Raw genomic sequence first — 22,004 nt, 5'->3', positions numbered from 1 at the left:
AACCATATATCCTGAGGCTGCATTTATTGTAGCTGGGGATTTTAACAAAGCTAATCTGAGAACAAGGCTACCTAAATTCTATCAGCGTATCGATTGCAGTACACGAGCGAGCAACACTCGACCACTGCTACTCTAACTTCCGCGATCCATGCAAGGCCCTCACCAGTCCACCTTCTAGCAAATCTGACCATGACTCCATCTTGGTTCCTCCCCTCCTATAGGCAGAAACTAAAACAGGACGTGCCCGTGCTTAGGTATATCCAACGCTGGTCTGACCAATTGGATTCCACACGTGGACTGGGATATGTTCCGGGTAGCCGAGTCTGTGAGCGAGTTAAGGACGTGTATAGGAGACGTTGTACCCACTGTGACTATTAAAACCTTCCCTAACCAGCAAACGTGGATTGATGGCAGCATTTCGCGCAAAAGTACGTACCACCGCATTTAATCATGGCAAGGCGACTGGAAACACGACTGAATACAAACAGTGTAGTTATTCCCTCCGTAAGGCAATCTAACAAGCAAAGCGTCAGTATAGAAACAAAGTGGAGTTGCAATTCAACAGCTCAAAACACGAGACGTATGTGGCAGGGTCTACAGACAATCACGGATTACAAAAAGAAAACCATCCTCCCCTCAATATCCTATGCACTGCTGTAGAGCTGAGCGGATTGGATAGGGAAACACGTGGTAGTTCCATATTGCTCTCAGATACGCCAGGTCAAATTGTTGCCATATGCTATTGCTTACTTTCCAATTCTTTCAGATCAAGTGCAAAGGGATTCAGGGTGCATTTCAGCTTTAGAGCGTCATGATCTGGTAGCTTGACATTGTAAAGGATTCAGACATGCTACATAAATCACCATCTGAATAGCTTTAGAGAAGACTATGCTGTGTTTTTGAACATGTAAACCTGTTTAGCTTTGTGAAATTGAGTTGCATCTTTTTCTGGATAACCTGCCTGAGGTACTGTAAACCATGTCACTCAAGTATCAGAAAATACCTTAATATATTTTCCCCACACTGAAATGGGTGTAACCAAATGTTCAGCATTGGCCAGAGGTAGTGTTAGAAAAAGGTTTTACTGTAAAATGTCATTTACTCATTCAACCAGTATTGTACAAAAAGCCATTTCAACAGAAGTCTAATGGTCAGAATACACTTCAGTTAACAGTATGCCACACTCAATATGCTCCCGTATGGTACACTGTTATGTATAGATTATATCTATTAAAACAGATGTTACGGAGACTGGTTTTATTAACATTTACAGTAGAAACATTACAATAACTTTCTGCATAACGAGTTCACAATCACTTTAATAGCAGGATTACAACAGAAGTCAAAGTAACAAAGAGTTACGATTTTACCTTAAGGCCCATCTATTAAATGACAACATTGTAAATGAACACAATTGAAACAGATTACAAGTTGGTCAATGTGTAACCACCAAATGGAGGGGTTCTATGAGCTCTGCCTAAAAAATAAAAATGGTACTTCCTAAATAGGAAAGCAATTAGTTGAGCCCAGGTCCAGTCAGCGTGATTGGCTCTCACACTTCATTGACTGTCACCTGTGAAAATGACAAACATCAATAGAATATTACTCCCTCTGAAAACAGTAAACATACATGGTCATCTAAATTTGTCAGTTAAGCTCATTTCACAAACTGAAGTATGGTTATAGAAAGGCTGTTATGGACTTACTCTCCGCACATGGGGAGCTGTATTCACTCACAGCTTCATCACCTGAGAACAGAAAAGAGGTCAGTTCCTTTCTAATGATAACTACTTCCCTGTCAATCATTAAACTCCCACTGCAGACATACTGGTGATGTCTTGTTTCCTTCCTCAAGGAACCGGAGTTATGTACGTAACCTTGATAGGTATGCCAGTGGCAAATATTTCAGAGAATGGGGTGGTTTGGAAACTGGTATTCCATTACAGAAAAAAAATATATCCTTTTCAGGACCCTGTCTTTCAAAGATTTGTAAAAATCCAAATAACTTCAGATATACATTGTAAAGGGTTTGAACATGCACCTGTGGAACGGTTGTTAATACACACAGACAGTAGGCAATTAAGGTCACAGTTATGACACTAAAGAGGCCTTTCTACCAACTCTGAAAAACACCAAGAGAAAGATGCCCAGGGTCCCTGCGTGAACGTGCCTTAGGCATGCTGCAAGGAGGCATGACTGCAGATGTGGCCAAGGCAATAAATTGCCATGTCTGTACTGTGAGACGCAGCGGCCAGCTGATAGTCCTCGCAGTGTAACACCTGTACAGGATGGCGGCAACAACTGCCCAAGTTACACCAGGAACGCACAACCCCTCCCATCAGTGCTCAGACTGTCCGCAATAGGCCTACAAGACCTCAGTCCAGCCTGTTGTAAGGCAGGTCCTCACCGGCAACAACGTCGCCTACGGGCGAAAACCACCGCAATTAAGTCCTAGACAACCAGGTGAGGTCCTTACTAATCAGTGACCTTAATTCAAGCAAACAATTACAAGGGAGGAGCATAAACTCCCACTCGGCCCTCTGGAACGAGTTTGACACAAGGTCTAATATGTAGTTGCGAGTGTTATTCTTTTTCTATTTGAGAATAGAGTACCAGTTTTTCCATAAACCCTTGGGGAGCACAATGTTTCTGCGCATGAAGTCACGTTTAAGGCTGCAGAATTACAGGAAACTTAAATACCCTGGTATTCCATAAATCCTGCAGTTGGGATTTTGGGAAAAGCACAGAATTTATTGAAAGTTCTTGGCAACCCTACACATGTCACTGTGTGTTAGATGGAATTCTTACTTGTCTGGTAGTAGTCATACACTTTCACCACAGCTGGTTTCAGATTCCTCACAGGCACATCCTCCTCTATGGCCAGGCTGTACGTCTTCGTTTCCTTCTGCTTGAGCTGTCAGAAAAGGAATAATGCAGTTCAATGTTACAGATTCACATAGTGTTACTGTATAAAACAGCCACTACAGTCTTACTTTGATGTTACTGTTCAAGTTAAATCCAGTGTGTAGATGCAAATGAGACCACATCCAACTAGGTTCTGTAACCGATAAAGACAGACCCGTTTAGATGCAACATTCATTATTCATGTTCCTACCCCATCTAGGTAGATGATGACATGTCCTTCCTCCAGGTCAACTCGTTTGACAGTGGGGTCATTTTTCAACTGGAAGAACAGAACACAGGATAAGATAGTGTCATAGACACTACAACTGATACGTTCAAAGGACAAAACGATAATACTTACAATTAGAACAGACGCCATTATCATTTTATACATTCATCCTCAAGGGGATTATACTTAGTGTCAGGAGTGTTCCCCAAACCGGTAAAACTCCTGGCCCTGAGGTTCTCTTATTGACTCACAGGCCTGAGGGAGGACTTGTCCAGGACAAAGCCGGAGAGAAGCTTGACATTGATGATCACCATGTTGGTCTCCTCTCGCCGACCATTGTACCTGTCAGTCACACAGTCAGATGAAGGATGGATATTATCTTAAAAAGGCGCAACTACGCAGAAGTCGCTCCGCCATTTCCTGATTGCTAAAATTCTACTAGTTAGCTTAATTTAAGTTGACAAAACAAGAAACTCATCAAAACCGCTTGGAAATCTTTTATTTTCTGCTGTTCAAAACCACAAAAACTATACTTAATGGGAAGCATAAAAAGAGATCTAACACTTGCTGTCAATGAGGATGACAGATCTATAACTCATATTTCTGGGAATTTGGTCAGGTCGCCCAAAAAGTCATTTTTTTCAGCTGCTATTTCAAGGGTAAAAGGAATACCACTGTACCTGACATCCACAGACACTATCAGAGATTTCTTGGTGCCGTTACATTTCCCAAGCGTCTGTGTTGAGATGTTGAAAGCAGAGAAGTCAGGAGGAGGGGGAATATTGTAGTGCATGGCGATCTGAAAAGACAGACGATACTATTGAGATGCATGAAATCAAAACATACACATTTCAATGTACAGTAGCACACATGCATTACGACTAATGCTGAAATTCTAGGGTTGAAACGCTCGTTTTTGTGCAACAGTGTGCTCTACTGAACACAAACCAGATACTCAGTACATGCAGTACTGAGAGGCAGCAAAGGGAAAAACGACTGGAGCCTGACCTGCACAAAGACGCAGCTCTTGCCCTGTGCCTTGATGTTGTAGTCCCCAGGGACCTCCCTCAGCTGCTCCTCCTGATAGAGCAGCCTGTTGTTCTGATTCACAGTAAACTCCATCTTCAGGCCTCCGGCCGAGCTCACACTGACTGTACTGGCGCCCTCTGGACTGAAGGTGGCAGCACCGTACTTGGCCAGGGCCTGCAGTGCTACCACTGTGTCCTGGTGACGGGGGAAGAGAGAAGTACTGTTGCTAAAACAAATCCTGATCGACTATAGCTTGGGTATGATGGAGAGAATCAATAAAATGAAGCACAACAAGTCAAAGAAATCCATGTGTTATGAAGTGATTGTAAGGCTTTAATACAATGTCCAATTTACTACATTTCATATACAAATAAGGATTTGGTGTGATCCATGTACTAACAGTAGGAGCGATTGGCAGATGAGTTGCTAGAGTGAATGTCCACCAGACCAATAAAGTACCTGTGTTGAGGCAAAGCCTCCGTAGGGGTTCTGCTGCTGGGCCAGCCAGCGGACGATGCCAGTGGAGTAGTCCAGCCCAAAGCCTGGCATGGTGGGACCGGAAAGCAGCGCCAGCAGCACATAGGATGTCATCTCCACCTCCAGAGAGTCCGTCTTTGTCCCAGAAGCCTCTGCTCTCTCCCAGTGACGATTGCCACCTGTGGTAATTGTCAGTTTCCCAGCAGTCAGACAGAACGGTAGAGACAGACATTTTCACCGAGAGACAAAGACATACCCGAGGTAGCAGCTCTCTTGTCCAGGTGGGTGATGAGCTTGGCCCTCATGTCCTGGTTTTGGGCCAGGGTGAAGGTGTAGGACAGCAGGGCCATGGTGTAGGTGTTGTCCAGCTGGTCAGACACTGCTGCCTTCAGACACACCAGACTCTTCTCCACCATGGGGTCCTGACACACCCACATACAACAGCATTGTGTTTATTATGCACCAAACAGAGGAACACTGAAACTGGGAGGGATTATCTGGACCAATAAGAAACATGCACATTTTCAGTTGCAAAATGTTCATGGGTTTTCCATTGCGCTCCCTAATGAATACAACCCAGACATTTAATACAGGTATGACTACCGAATAACGTTAGCAATATAAATAAATTGACTAGTGTATATACTGTGTACAGTGAGAGGATCTGCAGAGAAGAATTGGACAAAAACACATACATATAAAAATGGATTTTCTCCCATTCCTCTCAAGCTCTGTCAGGTTGGATGGGGAGTGTTGCTGCACAGCTATTTTCAGGTCTCTCCAGAGGCAAAACAGTCTCAGGTCTTCATCAAGGATCGCTGTACTTTGCCTTGATCCTGACTAGTCTCCCAGTCCCTGCTACTGAAAAACACCCCCACAGCATGCTGCCACCACCATGCTTTACTGTAGGGATGTTGCCAGGTTCCCTCCAGATGTGGCCCTTGACATTCAGGCAAAAGAGTTCAATCTTGGTTTCATCACACCAGAGAATCTTGTTTCTCATGGTCTGAGAGTCTTTAGGTGCCTTTTGGCAAACCCTAAGTGGGCTGTCATGTGCCTTTTACTGAGTGGCTTCCGTCTGGCACTCTACCATAAAGGCCTGATTGGTGGAGTGCTGCAGAGATGGTTGTCCTTCTGGAAGGTTCTCCCATCACCACAGGAACTACAGAACTCTGACTGACCGTAGGGTTCTTGGTCACCTCTGACCAAGGCCCTTCTCCCCCGATTGCTCAGTTTGGCTAGGCGGTCAGCTCTAGGAAGAGCGTTGGTGGTTCCAAACTTTATCCATTTAAGAATGATGGCGGCCACTGTTCTTGGGGACCTTCAATGCTGCAGAAATGTGTTTGTAGCCTTCCCCGGAGCTCAACGGACAATTCCTTCAACCTCATGGCTTGGTTTTTGCTCTGGCATGCACTGTCAACTGTGGGACCTTATATATACACACACACACAGGTCTGCGCCTTTCCAAATCAAGTCCAATCAATTGAATTTACCACAAGTGGACTCCAATTAAGTTGTATAAACACCTCAAGGATGATCAATGGAAACAGGATGCACCTGAGCTCAATTTCAAGCCTTATTGCAGAAGATCTGAATACTTAGGTAAATAAGGAATCTGTTTTTAGTTTCAAGACATTTGTAAACATTCCTAAAAACCTGTTTTCGCTTTGTCATTATGGTGTGTAGATCGCTGAGGATTTTTAACATTTTATTAATCCATTTTAGAATAAGGCTGTAACGTAACAAAATGTGGAAAAAGTCAAGGGGTCTGAATAGTTTCCCAGAAGAAACTGTATATTGGGAAGTGGTTTATTAGAATACATGGCGAGGCGTTCTGTGGGTGATATGGTCTTATTTAGAATTGTGTTGTAGTTGGACGGCTAAGCAGAAATATCCACTAGAGCAGTTCATGTTTTGATAAAAATCACCAAATGTGACCTTGTTTATCAATAACATTTTAAAAATACTTGGATATGGAAAGAGCTGATAACTCACAGAAGTGTTGCCATCCAGCTCCAGCAGTGCAGCGGTGATGTAGGCAGTGAGCGACACTTCATCCCCGACCCCTCCCTATGACAACAAAGGATGCCAGTAAACGTCATCCAACACTCCAAGGTGTTACAGAGTTTCAAAGTCACACTGATATCAGGTAAAAACATTGGTGTTGAAAACAACATTCACATGATAATGGTGCACAAAGATAAAGAACAGGGGGGAAATAACTAAGAGTACTGTTTAGGAGATGCATAAAAGCTGTCGGGACTAGTCAGACTGAGGTCCCTTTAGGGAGGTGGTGTGTTCTCAGGACTGGCAAAAACATGCTTGGGATTCTTGTTGTGCTCAGTATGTGCTCCGTCGGGGCACACGTGGGGTCCTAAGGTCCGCCTGAACAGTACATTTTCCTACAAGTCAGTGCAATATGAGGTATGTAAAGTACTAAGTCTTTTGTTTGTTAGTTATCTAGGATTTTATGCAGACTCCACCATTGCACTCTAAATAGAACGGGAAACTTGCACCAGAACCTCCTGCTGAATCTCTGCCCTAAACGTTACCTTTGCACATTTGGTGGCAGCAGTAGGATACTCATCCTCTTATTACCCACTGAGCTCTGACTCCTTTACCTTCATGCCGTTATGGAAGAGTTTCCCCACTGACGCGATGCAGCCATCCGTCTGCTGGTGACTGGCCAACCAGGCCTTGGCCTGGGCAATGTGGGCGGGGTCCACAAAGATGTAGGGCTTGGCCCCTCCAAAGGACTTCATCACAAAGGAGGTGAGCCTGAGAGGACACAGGTCAGATGTCACTGGAGTTACACGGACTAGATGTGGTGAGCCTTGCCTAAACTACGGATCATAGACTCTAGATAACAGTAGCCATACTGTATGTGCTGAAGCCAACTATATTTGCCATAGCACATACTAGTATGGATTTGAGACCATCACATTCCTACCTTGATTACATACTGCAACCCCCTTTAAGCTAATGTCATTTTCATGACTTAAAAAAAGGTAAATTGAGGAATAATCTAAGAGAAGGCATTATGACTGTGTGGACTTCAATTGAACGGACCACGTGTTTCCAGACTCATCGCTCTTCCCAAAGGCACTGTAGGAGCCATCGTCATGCTTGTAGTTGAGCTCCCTCTGGTAGCCTGCAACACAAATGGCCAAATGAATAAAGACTCTCCTTCTAGGGACTTGTACTGTATGTGGAAGGTGACGTTAACTGGTTCAGCGCCAAATATATACAACAGGTTGTTGCTAGTCAGAGGTGAGATGAACACAGGATCAGACCGCACACTGTCAGACAGTGTTGATCTTTGCAGAGTCCTGTTCAATCACAGCTCATTATTTAAAAAGTACAAGGCTTACTGCAAATTCTCTTGTCATATCCCACTCTATGCATTAAGTTAAGCAATAGTCTTCAGAATAGATAGCGGTCTATTTCACCAGGGTTATGTCCAGTAGGGAGAATAACATATTTACTGAGTAAAACGGGGAGTGCAGGCTGTAACTAAACATGTCTGACAATAATTGCAACATGTTGTGCCTTACTGAACTGGACCCAGCTCACTCACCACTGTCTAGGAAGCCTGTGGCCCTGGTCTGGATCTCCATGGTGAGCTGCCTGGTGCTTTGCAGGTAGTTGAGGATGTAGATATTGGGAGCAAACAGCACCATGTTCTGCTCTCCACAGCCATAGGGCATCTGCAACAGGCTGTCCAGGTTCTTCATGGCCCGACCCATCAGGTCGCCTGGTGAACGAGACCAACCATTGGATATTCGACCAGCAGAGCCCCGTTTCTTACCTTAACCAATGCTTATCCTGATCCTCACCCATAACCTTAAGGCAATCATAGATCTGCAGGTGGAATATCCACATCCATATATAGAGGGATGAAAAATTCTTGCCTACATTTCATCTGCACCAAAATGGAAAACATATCCTGAAAACGTTTAAAAAATGAGTAGGTGTGAACTCAGCAAAACAGATGGATAATTCTCACCCAGTACTGAGAGGGACGCCTTGGCAGAGCCCTCCACAAACACCTCAGGCAGCTTCAGAGAGATGTCCTTCTCCACCGGGCCCTCTGGTGACGAGAGAGAGAGACTTGATAACCAATTAAAAAGTATCTGTCATCTAAACCAAAACAAATGCACTTCAACTTAATTATGACAAAGTATGACTGATAGACGTCAGTAGATTACCTGCAGGGCAGAGCAGAGCATTGTGGCTGACCGTCTCCTGGGTTCCCTCGGCCTGATAGAGGGAAAGTGAAACAGCACCAAAATACATTTTTAAAAAACAGTAATGACGACAACTCAAGTTAATTCTACCATAGAATTTATATGGTAACCACTTAAAGGTACATTTCACTCCAAAATCAAACATTTAAAACCTGAAACGTAGACCAATGTTAAGATAAGTCTACATCCCAGACCATCTGTTGTGTAGGTCCAGCTATACAGCTTAATCTAAAATGAATGTAAAAGATATGCACCAAGTAATTCTTTATTAAAAATATATATACACACGCTTTCAATTTATTAGGCATGGGCTGGAGTCTCAAGCCCAAATGCAGTTAAACACCAAACCATGTTGGTCTCCTCTCATCAAAATATAAATTCTACTGTATTCACCCTTGACCTAGTGTTACTGAAAACCCAGATCTCTAATTAAATGTGGGAGAAAAACAGTGGACTTGCTATACAGGACAGACACTCACCTCTACCAGCAGTGTTTGCACAACGGTGTCAATGCGTCCTTTCTCTGGCACCGTGGCCACCTCGTTGCCGCAGAGGTCCTCAGTTTTCAACGCCTCGGCGCTCACTTTCACACTCACCTCCCCTATAGTTCAGTCCAGGGAAACATTAACATTCTAGTCTAGACCAGTCACCCATCAGCTTGCTCCCTTTTACCCACTCCACCTCCAGCCTCTCAGTCACTCATGTACCCTGGCTCAACTGTTCCCTCCTTTGTGCCATCCCTCGTTTCCCCTCTCCTCCTTGGTCCCTCCCTCCATTTCTCTGATAGGGGTTATCAGTGGCTGAGGTAGATCTTTGAGCATGTCATATTCGAGGAATTTGTGCATCAGATAAATCATTTCATTTACGGAAATTTCAGTCTAATGAGAGCTGTGTGAAGTCAACAACCCTGTCTTAATGCACTGCTTCCAAATCACTCCCTACCCTTCACTATTTGCATATTTGAAAGGTGTGGATGGGTATAAGCAGTGTAGTGGAGCTTCTACCATATTTCTAACACCTTACAGATCTGCAAGCAGCGAAGGGTTAGGGGGCAAGGGCCTAGGTGTAGGGAGTAAATGTGGAGTCTACTGCAAGAGCCTTGTGAGAGATTGACAGAGTACTGCATGGCTCACCTAAAGCAGTTGGGGTGAGGATCCACTTGAAGGTCCTGCTCTCTTCAGCACACAGACACAGGGTGTACTGGCAGCCTTCACATGGCCTGGCTGTGAACTGGTTCGACTCAGCTAGAGTCACCTTCACCTAGGAGAAACACATGGGTCAATTGCAACTCTTTACTAGATTTCTCAAAAACGTCACAGCGTCTAGATTGTTCCCCAAAGATTAGCAAAAATAAAAGCCATGGGTTTCTTTATATTTTCTACAATAGTGACAACTATGAAATAACCCAAAAAATGAAGTGTTCAAATATATTTCGATTCTTCAAAGTAACCACCCTTTGCACACTCTTGGCATTCGCTCAACCAGCTTCATGAGTAATGCTTTTCCAACAGTCTTGAAGGGTTCCCACATATGCTGAGCACTAGTTGGCTGCTTTTCCTTCACTCTGCGGTCCAACTCATCCCAAACCATCTCAATTGGGTTGAGGTCAGGTCATCTGATGCAGCACCATCACTCTCCTTCTTGGTCAAATAGCCCTTACACAGCCTGGAGGTGTGTTGAGTCATTGTCCGGTTGAAAAACTAATTATCATCCCACTAAGTGCAAACCAGATGGGATGGTGTATCGCTGCAGAATGCTGTGGTAGCCATGCTGGTTAAGTGTGCCTTCAATTCTAAATAAATCAGTGTCACCAGCAAAGCACCCCCACACCATCACGCTTCACGGTAGGAACCACACATGCGGAGAGCCGTTCACCTACTCTGCGTCTCACAAAGACACGGCGGTTGGAACCAAACAACTCAAATTTCAACTCAGACCAAAGGATAGATTTCCACTGGTCTAATGCACATTGCTTGTTTTTCTTGGCCAAGTCTCTTCTTATTGGTGTCCTTTAGTAGTGGTTTCTTTGCAGCAATTCGACCATGAAGGCCTGATTCACGCAGTCTCCTCTGAACAGGTGATGTGTCTGTTACTTGAACTCTGAAGCTTTATTTGGCCTGCAATTCCTGAGGCTGATAACTAATACATCTTCTGCAGCAGAGGTAAGTCTGGGTCTTCCTTTCCTGTGGCGGTCCTCATGAGAGCCAGTTATCATAGTGCTTGATGGTTTTTGCAACTGCACACGGAAGAAACTTTCCAATGTCCTTGTTTTTGAAAGAGCGCATTTTGTCCATTAAAATATGGCAAATTGATCAGCAATACAGTATAGACATTGTTAATGACTATTGTAGCTGGAAACGGCTGATTTTTTTTACAGAATATCTACGTAAGCCCATTATCAGCAACCATCACTCCTGTGTTCCAATAGCACGTTGTGTTAGCTAATCCAAGTTTCATTTTAAAAGGCTAATTGAGCATTAGAAAACCCTTTTGCAATTATGTTAGCACAGCTGATAACTGTTGTGCTGATAAAACTGGCAATAAATCTGGCCTTCTTTAGAATCAGCATTTGTGGGTTTGATTACAGGCAGAAACAAAGAAACTGCCAAGAAACTGAAGATATCATACAAACAAACGCAGTGTACTACTCCCTTCACAGAACAGCGCAAACTAGCTCTAACCAGAATAGAAAGGAGTGGGAGGCCCCGGTGCACAACTAAGCAAGAGTACAAGTACATTAGTGTGTCGAGTTTGAGAAATAGACACCTCACAAGTCCTCAACTGGCAGCTTAATTAAATAGAATCCGCAAAACACCAGTCTGGGATGCTGGCCTTCTAGGCAGAGGTGCAAAGAAAAAGCCATATCTCAGACTGGCCAATAAAAGACACTGGACAGAGGAACTCTGCCTAGAAGGCCAGCATCCCGGAGTCAATGCTGTTAAATTATCATCTGCCCCCCGACCATTTGCGCCAACACAAATTGGCCTGCAGCTGAATCTAGTTGCCTACCCAAATGAAGTGGGACTGGAGAGGTAAAGAAAGAGACAACACTGGGGGGGGGGACTTACCATGATACACTTGGAGAGGTAGTTGAACACTGTGGCCTTGAGTGTGAACACCTCCCCCCGGATGACAGAGTAGGGCAGCGTCAGGCTCACAAAGAAGGGTTGGAAGGCAGTGAGGCCAGTGTTGGGAGCCAGGCCAAAACCCACTGGGGAAGTACAGAACGCCCCTGCAGCCCACTTAGTGATGGTGTCTGGGACAGTCTTGTCAACATTCACTTTTCCTGTATGTCTGGTAGTGGTGAAAAGGGTGCAATAAAAACGAAATACATTAAAGCACATGATTTATGGTCAATTCAATAGCGGACTAGGTGATTTTTTTTTTAATCGACCCCTAGGACAAAGACATGCCTGTGGTTTCAGTATTGCCATATTAGTAGGCATTGTCAGCCCAGAACCCCATGGAAAGGGATGCGTGGTGGACTACAAATATGGCGTCTGTCACAATGCTTACCCCACAGGAACCAGGTCCCAGATCCAGGTCTCAGGGAAGTACGTGCGGACGGTCTCTTTAGGCTTGTCAGAGGCTCCAGGGGTTGGTGAGCTCTCCTCTTTAGGCATCATGTTCATGGGACGAACTGCAAATCGAAACAAATCCTTCATTAGGTTGAGACTAGAAAGGTTTATTCATTAGCATATCAAATCAAAGTTTATTGGTCACATACAGATTTGCAGGCGTTACTAGCTCCAACAATACAAATAAAGGATTAAGAACAAACAATCCAAGTAGATATTAGAGTGGGAATATAAATGGTGTGTATAGACAGAATATAATTTGGAAAAGAAAAAAATATTAAGATGAGCCATGTCGAGAACACAGTATGATCATTCACAGTGAGTAAACAGTCTATAAACAGAATGTGGTGACCACCATTCGATGACTATACCTTCCATCATACCATTTTGTTTCATTGCAAAGTATGTGTTACAGTTGTAAGGTTTTTTCACGTCAGAGTTGGTCAGGATCTTGATTCCAACTTCCTAAAATGAAAAGTACAAGCAATAGAACAGCGTCAGCGTGTAAAGGTCATATCATACCTGGATTTCAGTTTTGGGTATTGGTTGAATCAATTTAAAAACACATCTTTTTACTGATTTCTGAAAACTCACTTCAGAGACAGCATTCAGTGTCTACTTTACAAAGATTCTTACATATACATTCTCCATATTCCAAACAGACAAACTTATTTGAGTCTCATACTTTAAAGATGCTGTAGACATCGTTTTTGTCGTTGCTGGGGCCAAACCAGAATGAGCGTTTCCCCCAATCAGGTACTACCAACTCCTCGACCGGTTTTGGTTCGGGTGGAAGGATCATCTCTTCAAATCTTGGAGGATATCCAAGGCATGGGTAGGGGTCTTCTACTCTGTAAGAATATCCAGACAACTTCTGAACAGGCAGCTGACTGAAGACCTGCGGAGAAGTAATATACCTCTAGTAATACTGACTTTAAAAGCCGCAGCATCTCGACAGTCAGAGCGTGGTCAGAGGTTATAGGGTCAGTGCATATAGACAATACTTGATCTGCACTCGAGTTAGTGGCACAACAGAACCAACAAAATAGTCCCACAAGTTAAAACTTCTAAACTTTAAGTATCAGACAGTGGTTAATACATGGTTAGAGGAAGCTGAAAGTGAGCCAAATCCCATCTTGAAAAACGTGGGTGCACAAAAATAATGCCAAAGGAGATGTGTGATCATGGTTAGGCTTCAGCTTAGTGTGGTGAGTCAATGGTTAGTAAGTGAATGTGATGGGCTGCGTCCTGTCCCAAATGGCACCCTATATAGTGCACTATTTTTGACCAGACCCCAATGAGGCCCTGGTTAAAAGTAGTGCACTACATAGGGAGCCATTTGGGACGCGGCCCATGGAGAACGTACAGAGTCCAGGCTGAGCTCCTGTTCAGGCTGCAGCAGCAGCACACTCTGGTCGATGGCCCTGAGAGAACACAGAGACCCTGGGTGGGCCTGGAGGCTCAGAGAGGTCTTCTCCCCTGGCAACTCCTGGAGGGACGAGAACTTCAGGGACACCTGGAGAGGAGAAAAGCGGGAGACATCACAGAATACGTTTAAGTATATCTATACTAGCATACATGTCCAACGCATTGGTTCATTTCAAGTACAGAGCCCACAACATAATAATGCTAGTACTGTGTAGAGCAGGGGTGTCCAACAGGTCCATCACAAGCTACCAGTAGGTCGCAGCCCACCTAGGAGTAGCTCGCCAAACAATTCTGAAAGTACATGCAATTCTCACGTGTTCCACAGCAAACACCGTAAGTCTCAGCTACTATCTAAGCAACGCAACATTGACATCCCAGCCCCGGTTAGCCACTATTGGCATAAAAAGCCAAACCTAACAATGTCTGCCAATTCATACCATGAATATTACCCCAGTCGGTCTGTGCGGTGTGCATGTTTGACTATCACTCAGTGTGTAACCAGTTGATGTGATAACCATCTTGTGGGTTGGCAGAAATATTTCCCCCCCCAAAAACACAATTCAATTGTTAACTGCAAAGTAGGCTTACCTGGCAGAAGCATATCATGAGTAAGTGCATCTGTGGGGCTTGCGCCACAAAAGCCTCAGCTTAGATATTCAACACACTTTTTATGCTGAGGTCTACTAACAGCTCTGTCATTATGGAGCAGCCCAAACGGAGCCAGTGCTCTGAGGGTGACCACAACTGCTTACTATATCTAGTGACCAACCACTGACTCATCTACACCACCACTGAGCTCTGACCACATCTAGACAGAAACAGACCCAACGGATTTATGATGATCCAAAAGGTGCAGTTGAAGGATTTCATATCATAGTCTGATGCAAAGTCATTTTGGAAATTGATCGTAGTGCATGTAGCCCCGATATTACATTTTGACACATCACATAGCTGGCGAAAGACGCCTAGTTGCCTACCTTGTTTTTTAGGCAGAGTTGAATGGGGAAGTCTTGGCTATCTGCTACTGCCTCCCCATCAGGCAACACGGTGTACACCACCACCTGGGCAAAAGGGGTCAGCTCAGGCATCCGCCGCAGCGAGAGCATCAGTTCCCCTTGGTTAACTGAAATAAGAGATGGACATTAGCTCACCATAAGCCACCAATACGGACATAGTGTTCAGTGACTAGTCTGAAATATACTGTGCAGTAAGAGCTTGTTTTGAAGATGTAATCTGGATGATTGAATGTGACAGCTTTTTATCCCATTAGGCCTTTTCCAGGAGGAATGTTCTCTAATCAAGTGGTGTTCCTAAAATTCCAGCTAGCATTCGGGAGAATCCAAGACCACTTTATTTACCTTTTCTTTCTTTAATGATCACAGGAAGACGGCCGTGCTGCTGAATGCTGCCTCTAGATATAACCTGGGACATAAGAGACAGCCAGGTGGCAGCGTCAACATTAATAACCAGAGAAAAGTTCCTGGCCAAAACCTGGAGATCTGCTAGCAAATATAGTACTGTGCATCACCCATGATGAAATATTCAACTGGAAGTCAAGTACTGTATGGTTTTCCCAAGCCATTCTTAAAATATTTTCTGACAAAACACAATATGACAGTCAAATACTGAAGTAAAATATCCCAAATCTTGTGGTGGAATTGAAAGAAAAAAATAATTTGAGTGAAACATCCCTTTAACCTTACCAGATAGAAAAAGTCCAGGGTCGTCTGTCCCCTTTTCAGCTCCACCCCGTGGATGATGTAGCGAGCAAGAACAATACCGTCCTTCTCACAGGAGAACTTCCCTTCGCCCTGCATTATCTTCACAAAGCTCTTGCTCTTGGAATAAAATTTCCATGCGAAATGGTAAGCAGATGTATATAGAGGACTACGCACACCCTGTTCGTACAGATAATCCTCCATAACCTTTTGATAACGAGCCTGGTTCAAGAAACACAGAAAATGTATGAAAAATAAGAAGTTGTAGTAACCTTGGAGAATACACCAGGAGAAATGAATGATCTCACTCAGAACAAACTGAATATTCACAGTAAATAATACCATTAAATATTTAATAGAGGAAACCATGAGCGAGTGACCACTGACCGACAGAGAGACAGAATCAGAAGTCCATAGAGAAGTGTCTAGAGAGAAAGAAGCAATGCCCTTGCTGTCTGTGGTGAGAGTCCAGTTCTCAGATTGGCCACCGTTTTGTAGGAAGAGATACACAGGCTCATTGGGAACGGGAGTAGAGTCTGGACCGGTCACCTTGATCTGAAAACACAGGAGAGGATGACTGCAGACATCCAATATACTAAATGTACACTCCCATTGCATACAAGATATGAAAAGCATGGTTTAGATGCGCCAAATGATATGTTAACATTCAGCACAACTTCATTCAAAGACATTTCTCTGCAGTGTTAAAAAAAACATTTGTTAACAAGGTTGTCCTCACCTTCCCCTCATACGCAATTCCTGGTTTATATGCTTGGGGCACATCCTCAAAACTGACCGTTATGATGACATTGGTGAAGCTTGCCTTGCCACTACCTTTAAGGATGACCCCTGGAGAGAACACAGGCAATGGTCAGAGGTTAACAGTTCAGCATGTAAACACCTCTACGTTCAAGATAAGGTTCTCCTACCCGTTCCATATTCCTCCATCTCAGTCTCCACTTCGAAGTCCCCAAAAGATTCACGTAGACGGAACCGGGTCAAGTCGAGCATTTGGGTTGCACAACCAGTTTTGTCAGTCTAGGGTGAATGAGTACAGTTGTAGGGCAGCTTAGCTCAGCTACAAAAACCTCAACAGTGAGTGTTCTTCGTCAAAGAATTTGGCGTAACAATAAAAAAACACTTACTTTGATAACATACACCTCGCAGATATTACTAGAATCATATAACCAGTGATATTGAACGGCAATTCTGCAAACCGTCGCAGTGACAGACCCCATCACTGGTTTTCCATAAGTGTATCTAGAAATAAAGTCACCAGAAGACAATTAACTGTTCCAAAATAGTACAAACAGCTTTGAACATGAGCAAGTATCTATAAAGTACAGTCTATGCAATACACAAACGAAGGCTTAATTCTCTGTCCATAAAGTTTCCCAGTTTACATCTTATGCACTTACTTGCCACAAACTCTCAGCGTTGCTCGTTTGTCCAGAATAGTGATTGTTTGGGGTAGATAGACTTTGACCTCATATTTGGGTAAAACTGTAAAAAATGCATATCAATATTATTTCCTCATTGTCTGTTGAACTACACCATGTAAAAACAATATAGTCAGGTAGATTTTCTCACCATATTCTTTGACGTCAAAGTTTTGGGAGGTTTGCTCTCCCTTCTCATTCCATGCAGTGATGATGTAACTTCCTTGCGTTGCCTCTGCGGACATGGGGTGGGACAGGTCCAGAATTCCACTCACTGTTGACTGGTTCAACCACTGAGCAATGCGGTTGGAGTTTGGGTCCTGTATACAGATTCATAATAGGTTGAAGGTAGGTATTTTTGTTATAGAGACAGGCATTGTATAAATTCATGCCACAGAACATATTGGCAGGTAATATTTTTGAAGGGAGATCATGTCATTATTATATACAGCTTTGGTTTTTAGTTGCAATGGATTTGAATGAGTCTCACCTGAAGCTCCACTGTTAGATACTAGAAAAGAGAAACAAAATATTCAGCATTTGGCCAAAAAAAACATTTTCAAACTTTATTATTTCCCAAAATTGTTTTTACAGTAGGCCTAGTGTCAAAATTGTTTTAAAATATTCATTTCACCACTTCCCAAAACAGTTTCTACAGTACAGAGCAAATTAACTCTGACCACGTTTGCCGAGCCAGCTACACAGTCTGTCTGTCTCACCCAGACAACACTGAAAGAGTAACTTACCATCTGATTGAATGACAAGAAACTGGCATCCAGCGAGACGATTCGGAACTTGACTGGAAAAGCGGTAGAAACATTTGTCTACACAGTATTTCCATCCTCCATTTCAGTAATGACCTTTCCTCAAGCTTATGGCCTCACAAATATACTGTAAAGTATGCATAAACATTCCAGTGTTCATCAAAGATGATATCTAACTACCTGTCTGTCCAGGTTTGTAGACTGGTTTGTCTGTCTGGAAAATGGTGAGGAATCTTTTAGGCTTGATAAGGATCTTGGTCATTTTACTCATCTCGTCCGTCCTCCCCTTGATACTGACATTGACAGTGGCCACACTGTCAGCCGTCACTGGGGGTACCTACAATATGAAGAACGGAAGCTTGTTAGACTTTCTACAATCCTCTAGCTCCTAACCAAAGTACAGCTCTCTGACTGAGTAGCTTGAGAACATAGGGCTTTTTGTTAAGTGGTAGATAGCGAAGTATGATTAATAGAACTGCTATTGCCTTTCATAGGTTGGATCATTTTCCATACAACACCCAGCCTGTAATCCAAGTTGAATTCCACAAAACATGATTGACTACTCAGAATAAAACAATGAAGTGTTGAATGAATGTGCATAGCTAGCTTGAGTCTACAGTAGAGGATGACCAGTACTAGTTTCCATAGTATTATAGAAGATCCTGATCTATAGCGCATCACATCGTTGTGGAACTTTAGTTAGAAATGTCATACATAGAGCTGGCTTGATACTCTACATGTCAGAGAGGCATGTTGGTTCTACATGAAATATTTATATCAGAGCGTTCCACAACGTCGTAGCCTGCTGAACGCAGCACAGTTGCAGCTGACCTGGAAGGAGATGCAGCGATAGAAGTCCTGTGTTACGTCTTCCTCCAGTAGAATGGTGCTGCTGCCACCCTCCATCTCCAGCGACACCTTCAACGACAGAGGCTCTTTGGCTTGGTGGACCTGAGCACAAAGTTTCTCTGTGGTCCCTCCTACCAGCTCCGAGCTGACTGTCACCAGGTAAATCCTAAAAGGGAAAGAGTCAGCATGAATGCAGCTGTGGTAATAATACTTAAGTGGCAGTGTACTCAAACAGCTCTTTAGTTCCTTTGTAGCCTACTGATTTTTTAAAGTTGGGGACAAAGTGACCTTAATTGTCTCTGGCTATGTGTCCCACTCAGAGTCCAATTGATTCTGTTTTGGAGAGTGTAGGAATGGATACCAATGAGTGGTTTTGATGGACTGTCAACCATGTCTTGGGGATGATTAAGCAGAGGGAAATTTAAGGAAATCAGACCAATAGGGGGAAGTGTTTCAACATCACAGATGTACATACAGTGCATTCGTATTCAGACCCCTTGACTTTGTCCACATTTCTTTACGTTGGACTTACTCTAAAATGGCTTAAATAAAATGTTTTCCCTCAATCTAATTGAATTTACCACAGGTAGTAGACTCCAATCAAGTTGTAGAAACAACTCAAGGATGATCAATGGAAACAGGATGCACTGAGTCATTTATTAATTTATTTAACTAGGCAAGTCAGTTAAGAACAAATTCTTGTTTACAATGACGGCCTACCGGGGAACAGTTTAGTGGCCCAGCCAGAGCCCTGACTTGAACCCGATCGATGATCAGAGGAGAGACCTGAAAATAGCTGTGAAGAGATGCTCCCCATCCAACCTGAAAGAGCTTGAGGGGATCTGCAGAGAACGGGAGAAACTCCCCAAATACAGGTGTGCCAAGATTGTAGCGTCATACCCAAGAAGACACGAGGCTGTAATCACTGCCAAAGGTGCTTCAACAAAGTACTGAGTCTGAATACTTACAGTTGAAGTCAGAAGATTATACACCTTAGACAAATACTTTTAAACTCAGTTTCACAATTCCTGACATTTAATCCTAGTAAAAAGTCCCCGTCTTAGGTCAGTTAAGATCACCACTTTATTTTAAGAGAACGTGAAAGGTCAGAATAATAGTAGAGAGAAAGATTTATTTCAGCTTTTATTTCTTTCATCACATTCCCAGTGGATCAGAAGTTTACGTCCACTCAATTAGTATTTGGTAGCACTGCCTTCAAATTGTTTAACTTGGGCCAAACAAGCTTCCCACAATAAGTTGGGTGAATTTTGGCCCATTCCTCCAGACAGAGTCTGGTGTAACTGAGTCAGGTTTGTAGGCCTCCTTGCTCGCACATGCCTTTTCCAGCTACGCTGACACATTTTCTATAGGATTGAGGTCAGAGCTTTGTGATGGCCACTCCAATACCTTGACTTTGTTGTCCTTAAGCCATTTTGCCACAACCTCCTATTGACTCAAATTATGTCAATTAGCCTATCAGAAGCATCTAAAGCCATGACATCATTTTCAAGAATTTTCCAACCTGTTTAAAGGTACAGTCAACTAAGTGTATGTAAACATCTGACCCACTGGAATTGTGATTTAAAAGTGAAATAATGTCTGTAAACAATTGTTGGAAAAATGACTTGTGTCATGCACAAAGTAGATGTCCTAACCAACTTGCCAAAACTATAGTTTATTAACAAGAAATATGTAGAGTGGTTGAAAAACCAAGTCAATGACTAAAGTTCAACTGTATGTAACATGTGAGCGTTCTCTTTTTAATACACTTGCAAACATTAAAAATAAAATATAAAAACAGGTTTTGCTGTGTCATTATGGGGTACTGTCTAGCTTGATATTTTTTGTATTAAATCCATTTTAGAATAAGGCTGTAACTTAACATGTGTTAAAAGTCAAGGGGTCTGAATACTTTCCAAATGCACTGTATAACAGCTATCACAAGTAGGATTTTTCAACCCAAAAATCTATAGTTCTATTTGCCAGCATGTCTCATAACAAATGAAAAGCCTCACATGCAGAGATAGAGATACTGCATGTATAACAGTGATGTCCTGTGGCCTTAACAATCTATTTTTGTATTATTAACAAATAGAGACAATTGCAAGCGTCTATTCAGTTATCAGTGCAGTGAACATATGAAATATGTTATAATTATATTGTTCAGGTGGGCTATTCTACACCTGCATAGCGTGCAGAATTCGGGGTATAATTCATTCCTACATTTGAAGTCTGTTGCATCCAGCCAGACATGTAAATACAAATAGCTGATTGTGTGTTTAATCTACTGCTTTCTACATCAAATGTTTTGTAGCGTACTTACGATTTGAAGGTGCGCGATGTCGCGGTTTGTATAATCACTGATGTGCTCAATACAAAGAAAAGTAAGTTGAGAGCCATGGCCATAGCTTCGGTACACAGCCGGTCTTCCTCCGCACTTGGAAATGCTCCCTTCTCTTCCTCGTCCAGGGAGATTGTCAGGAAAAGTTGCACAAACGGTGCTATATATACCCAAATGCACCCTCCTGTGTCACACCCTTCCAAATTGTTTGGAACACTGCAGCCACCTCCCGTTTCCTCCCAACTCCCGCTGAAGTCCTCAACTAGTCACAGCCCCCGACCAATGGGATGGTCAGAATGATGATGAAATCACCTCAGGCTATTTTGTCGGGAACACCTGAGAGAAGAACCTATGTAGCCTGGCTAACCTGTCGATTTAGTCCACCTGTCAATTTAGCCATTATTCATGTAAAAAGCCACCATAGCCTACAGCTTTCTGCTTTGACTGAACAATGCAACATATTAGCTCACCAATAGCATATTTATTTCCCATTGTGTCAGCACTATGTTAATATCAGCAGCCAAATATTGTCATCTAATCTAACAGTAAACCTAGTGGATTAATATACAACAAGAGTAATTTGAAACAATGGCAATTGTATGCTCCAATGCAGGGGGATTGGGCCTCTTGCTATTCTCAGTGGTGTAAAGTACTTAAGTAATACTCTCAAGTATTTTTTACTTAGTTGTTTTTTGGGTATCTGTACTTTACTTTACTCTTGATATATTTTTGACAACTTGTACTTTTACTTCACTACATTCCTAAGGAAAATTATGTACTTTTACTCCATACATTTTCCCTGACACCCAAAAGTACAGCTTACAGTTTGAATGCTTAGCAGGACAGGAAAATTGTCTAATTCACACACTTATCAAGAGAAGATCCCTGTTCATCCCATACTGCCTCTGATATGGCGGACACACTAAACGCATGCTTCGTTTGTAAATGATGTCCGTAAATTAAAAAAACAAGAAAATTATGCTGTCTGGTTTGCTTTATAT

The 22,004-nt window shown here is 42.9% G+C and overlaps 1 protein-coding gene across 3 annotated transcripts; it reads right to left on the bottom strand.

Annotated features, from left to right (window-relative positions):
- Positions 1-1,063: 1,063 nt before the first annotated feature.
- On the bottom strand, positions 1,064-21,231 carry LOC106599406 (alpha-2-macroglobulin-like). 3 transcript variants are annotated; one of them, XM_082956262.1, is made up of 36 exons: positions 20,986-21,231; positions 18,645-18,828; positions 17,994-18,150; positions 17,796-17,848; positions 17,540-17,560; positions 17,201-17,369; positions 17,029-17,113; positions 16,756-16,870; positions 16,540-16,648; positions 16,350-16,459; positions 15,998-16,165; positions 15,596-15,832; positions 15,251-15,314; positions 14,870-15,015; positions 13,831-13,980; positions 13,150-13,362; positions 12,836-12,929; positions 12,403-12,526; positions 11,955-12,180; positions 10,020-10,146; positions 9,366-9,487; positions 8,848-8,899; positions 8,646-8,729; positions 8,217-8,393; positions 7,709-7,790; positions 7,261-7,417; positions 6,635-6,709; positions 4,901-5,061; positions 4,622-4,823; positions 4,142-4,357; positions 3,814-3,932; positions 3,385-3,475; positions 3,116-3,184; positions 2,809-2,914; positions 1,707-1,748; positions 1,064-1,573 (listed from the first exon to the last, which is right to left on the bottom strand). In XM_082956262.1, the coding sequence occupies exons 1-36, from the start codon at positions 21,066-21,068 to the stop codon at positions 1,560-1,562; spliced, it is 4,404 nt and encodes a 1,467-aa protein (XP_082812388.1). In that variant the 5' UTR covers positions 21,069-21,231; the 3' UTR covers positions 1,064-1,559. The 3 variants fall into 3 exon arrangements, with proteins under 3 accessions (XP_082812388.1, XP_082812389.1, XP_082812390.1); XM_082956263.1 differs by having other exon boundaries at positions 4,622-4,818; positions 4,896-5,061; positions 12,848-12,929; positions 20,986-21,230; XM_082956264.1 differs by having other exon boundaries at positions 4,622-4,818; positions 4,896-5,061; positions 20,986-21,228.
- Positions 21,232-22,004: the final 773 nt, after the last annotated feature.

The sequence above is a fragment of the Salmo salar genome, chromosome 09 (genome assembly GCF_965601325.2).
Source record: "Salmo salar chromosome 09, fSalSal1, whole genome shotgun sequence".
Lineage (NCBI taxonomy): Eukaryota > Metazoa > Chordata > Actinopteri > Salmoniformes > Salmonidae > Salmo > Salmo salar.
This window is presented reverse-complemented; position numbering and strand designations above follow the sequence as displayed.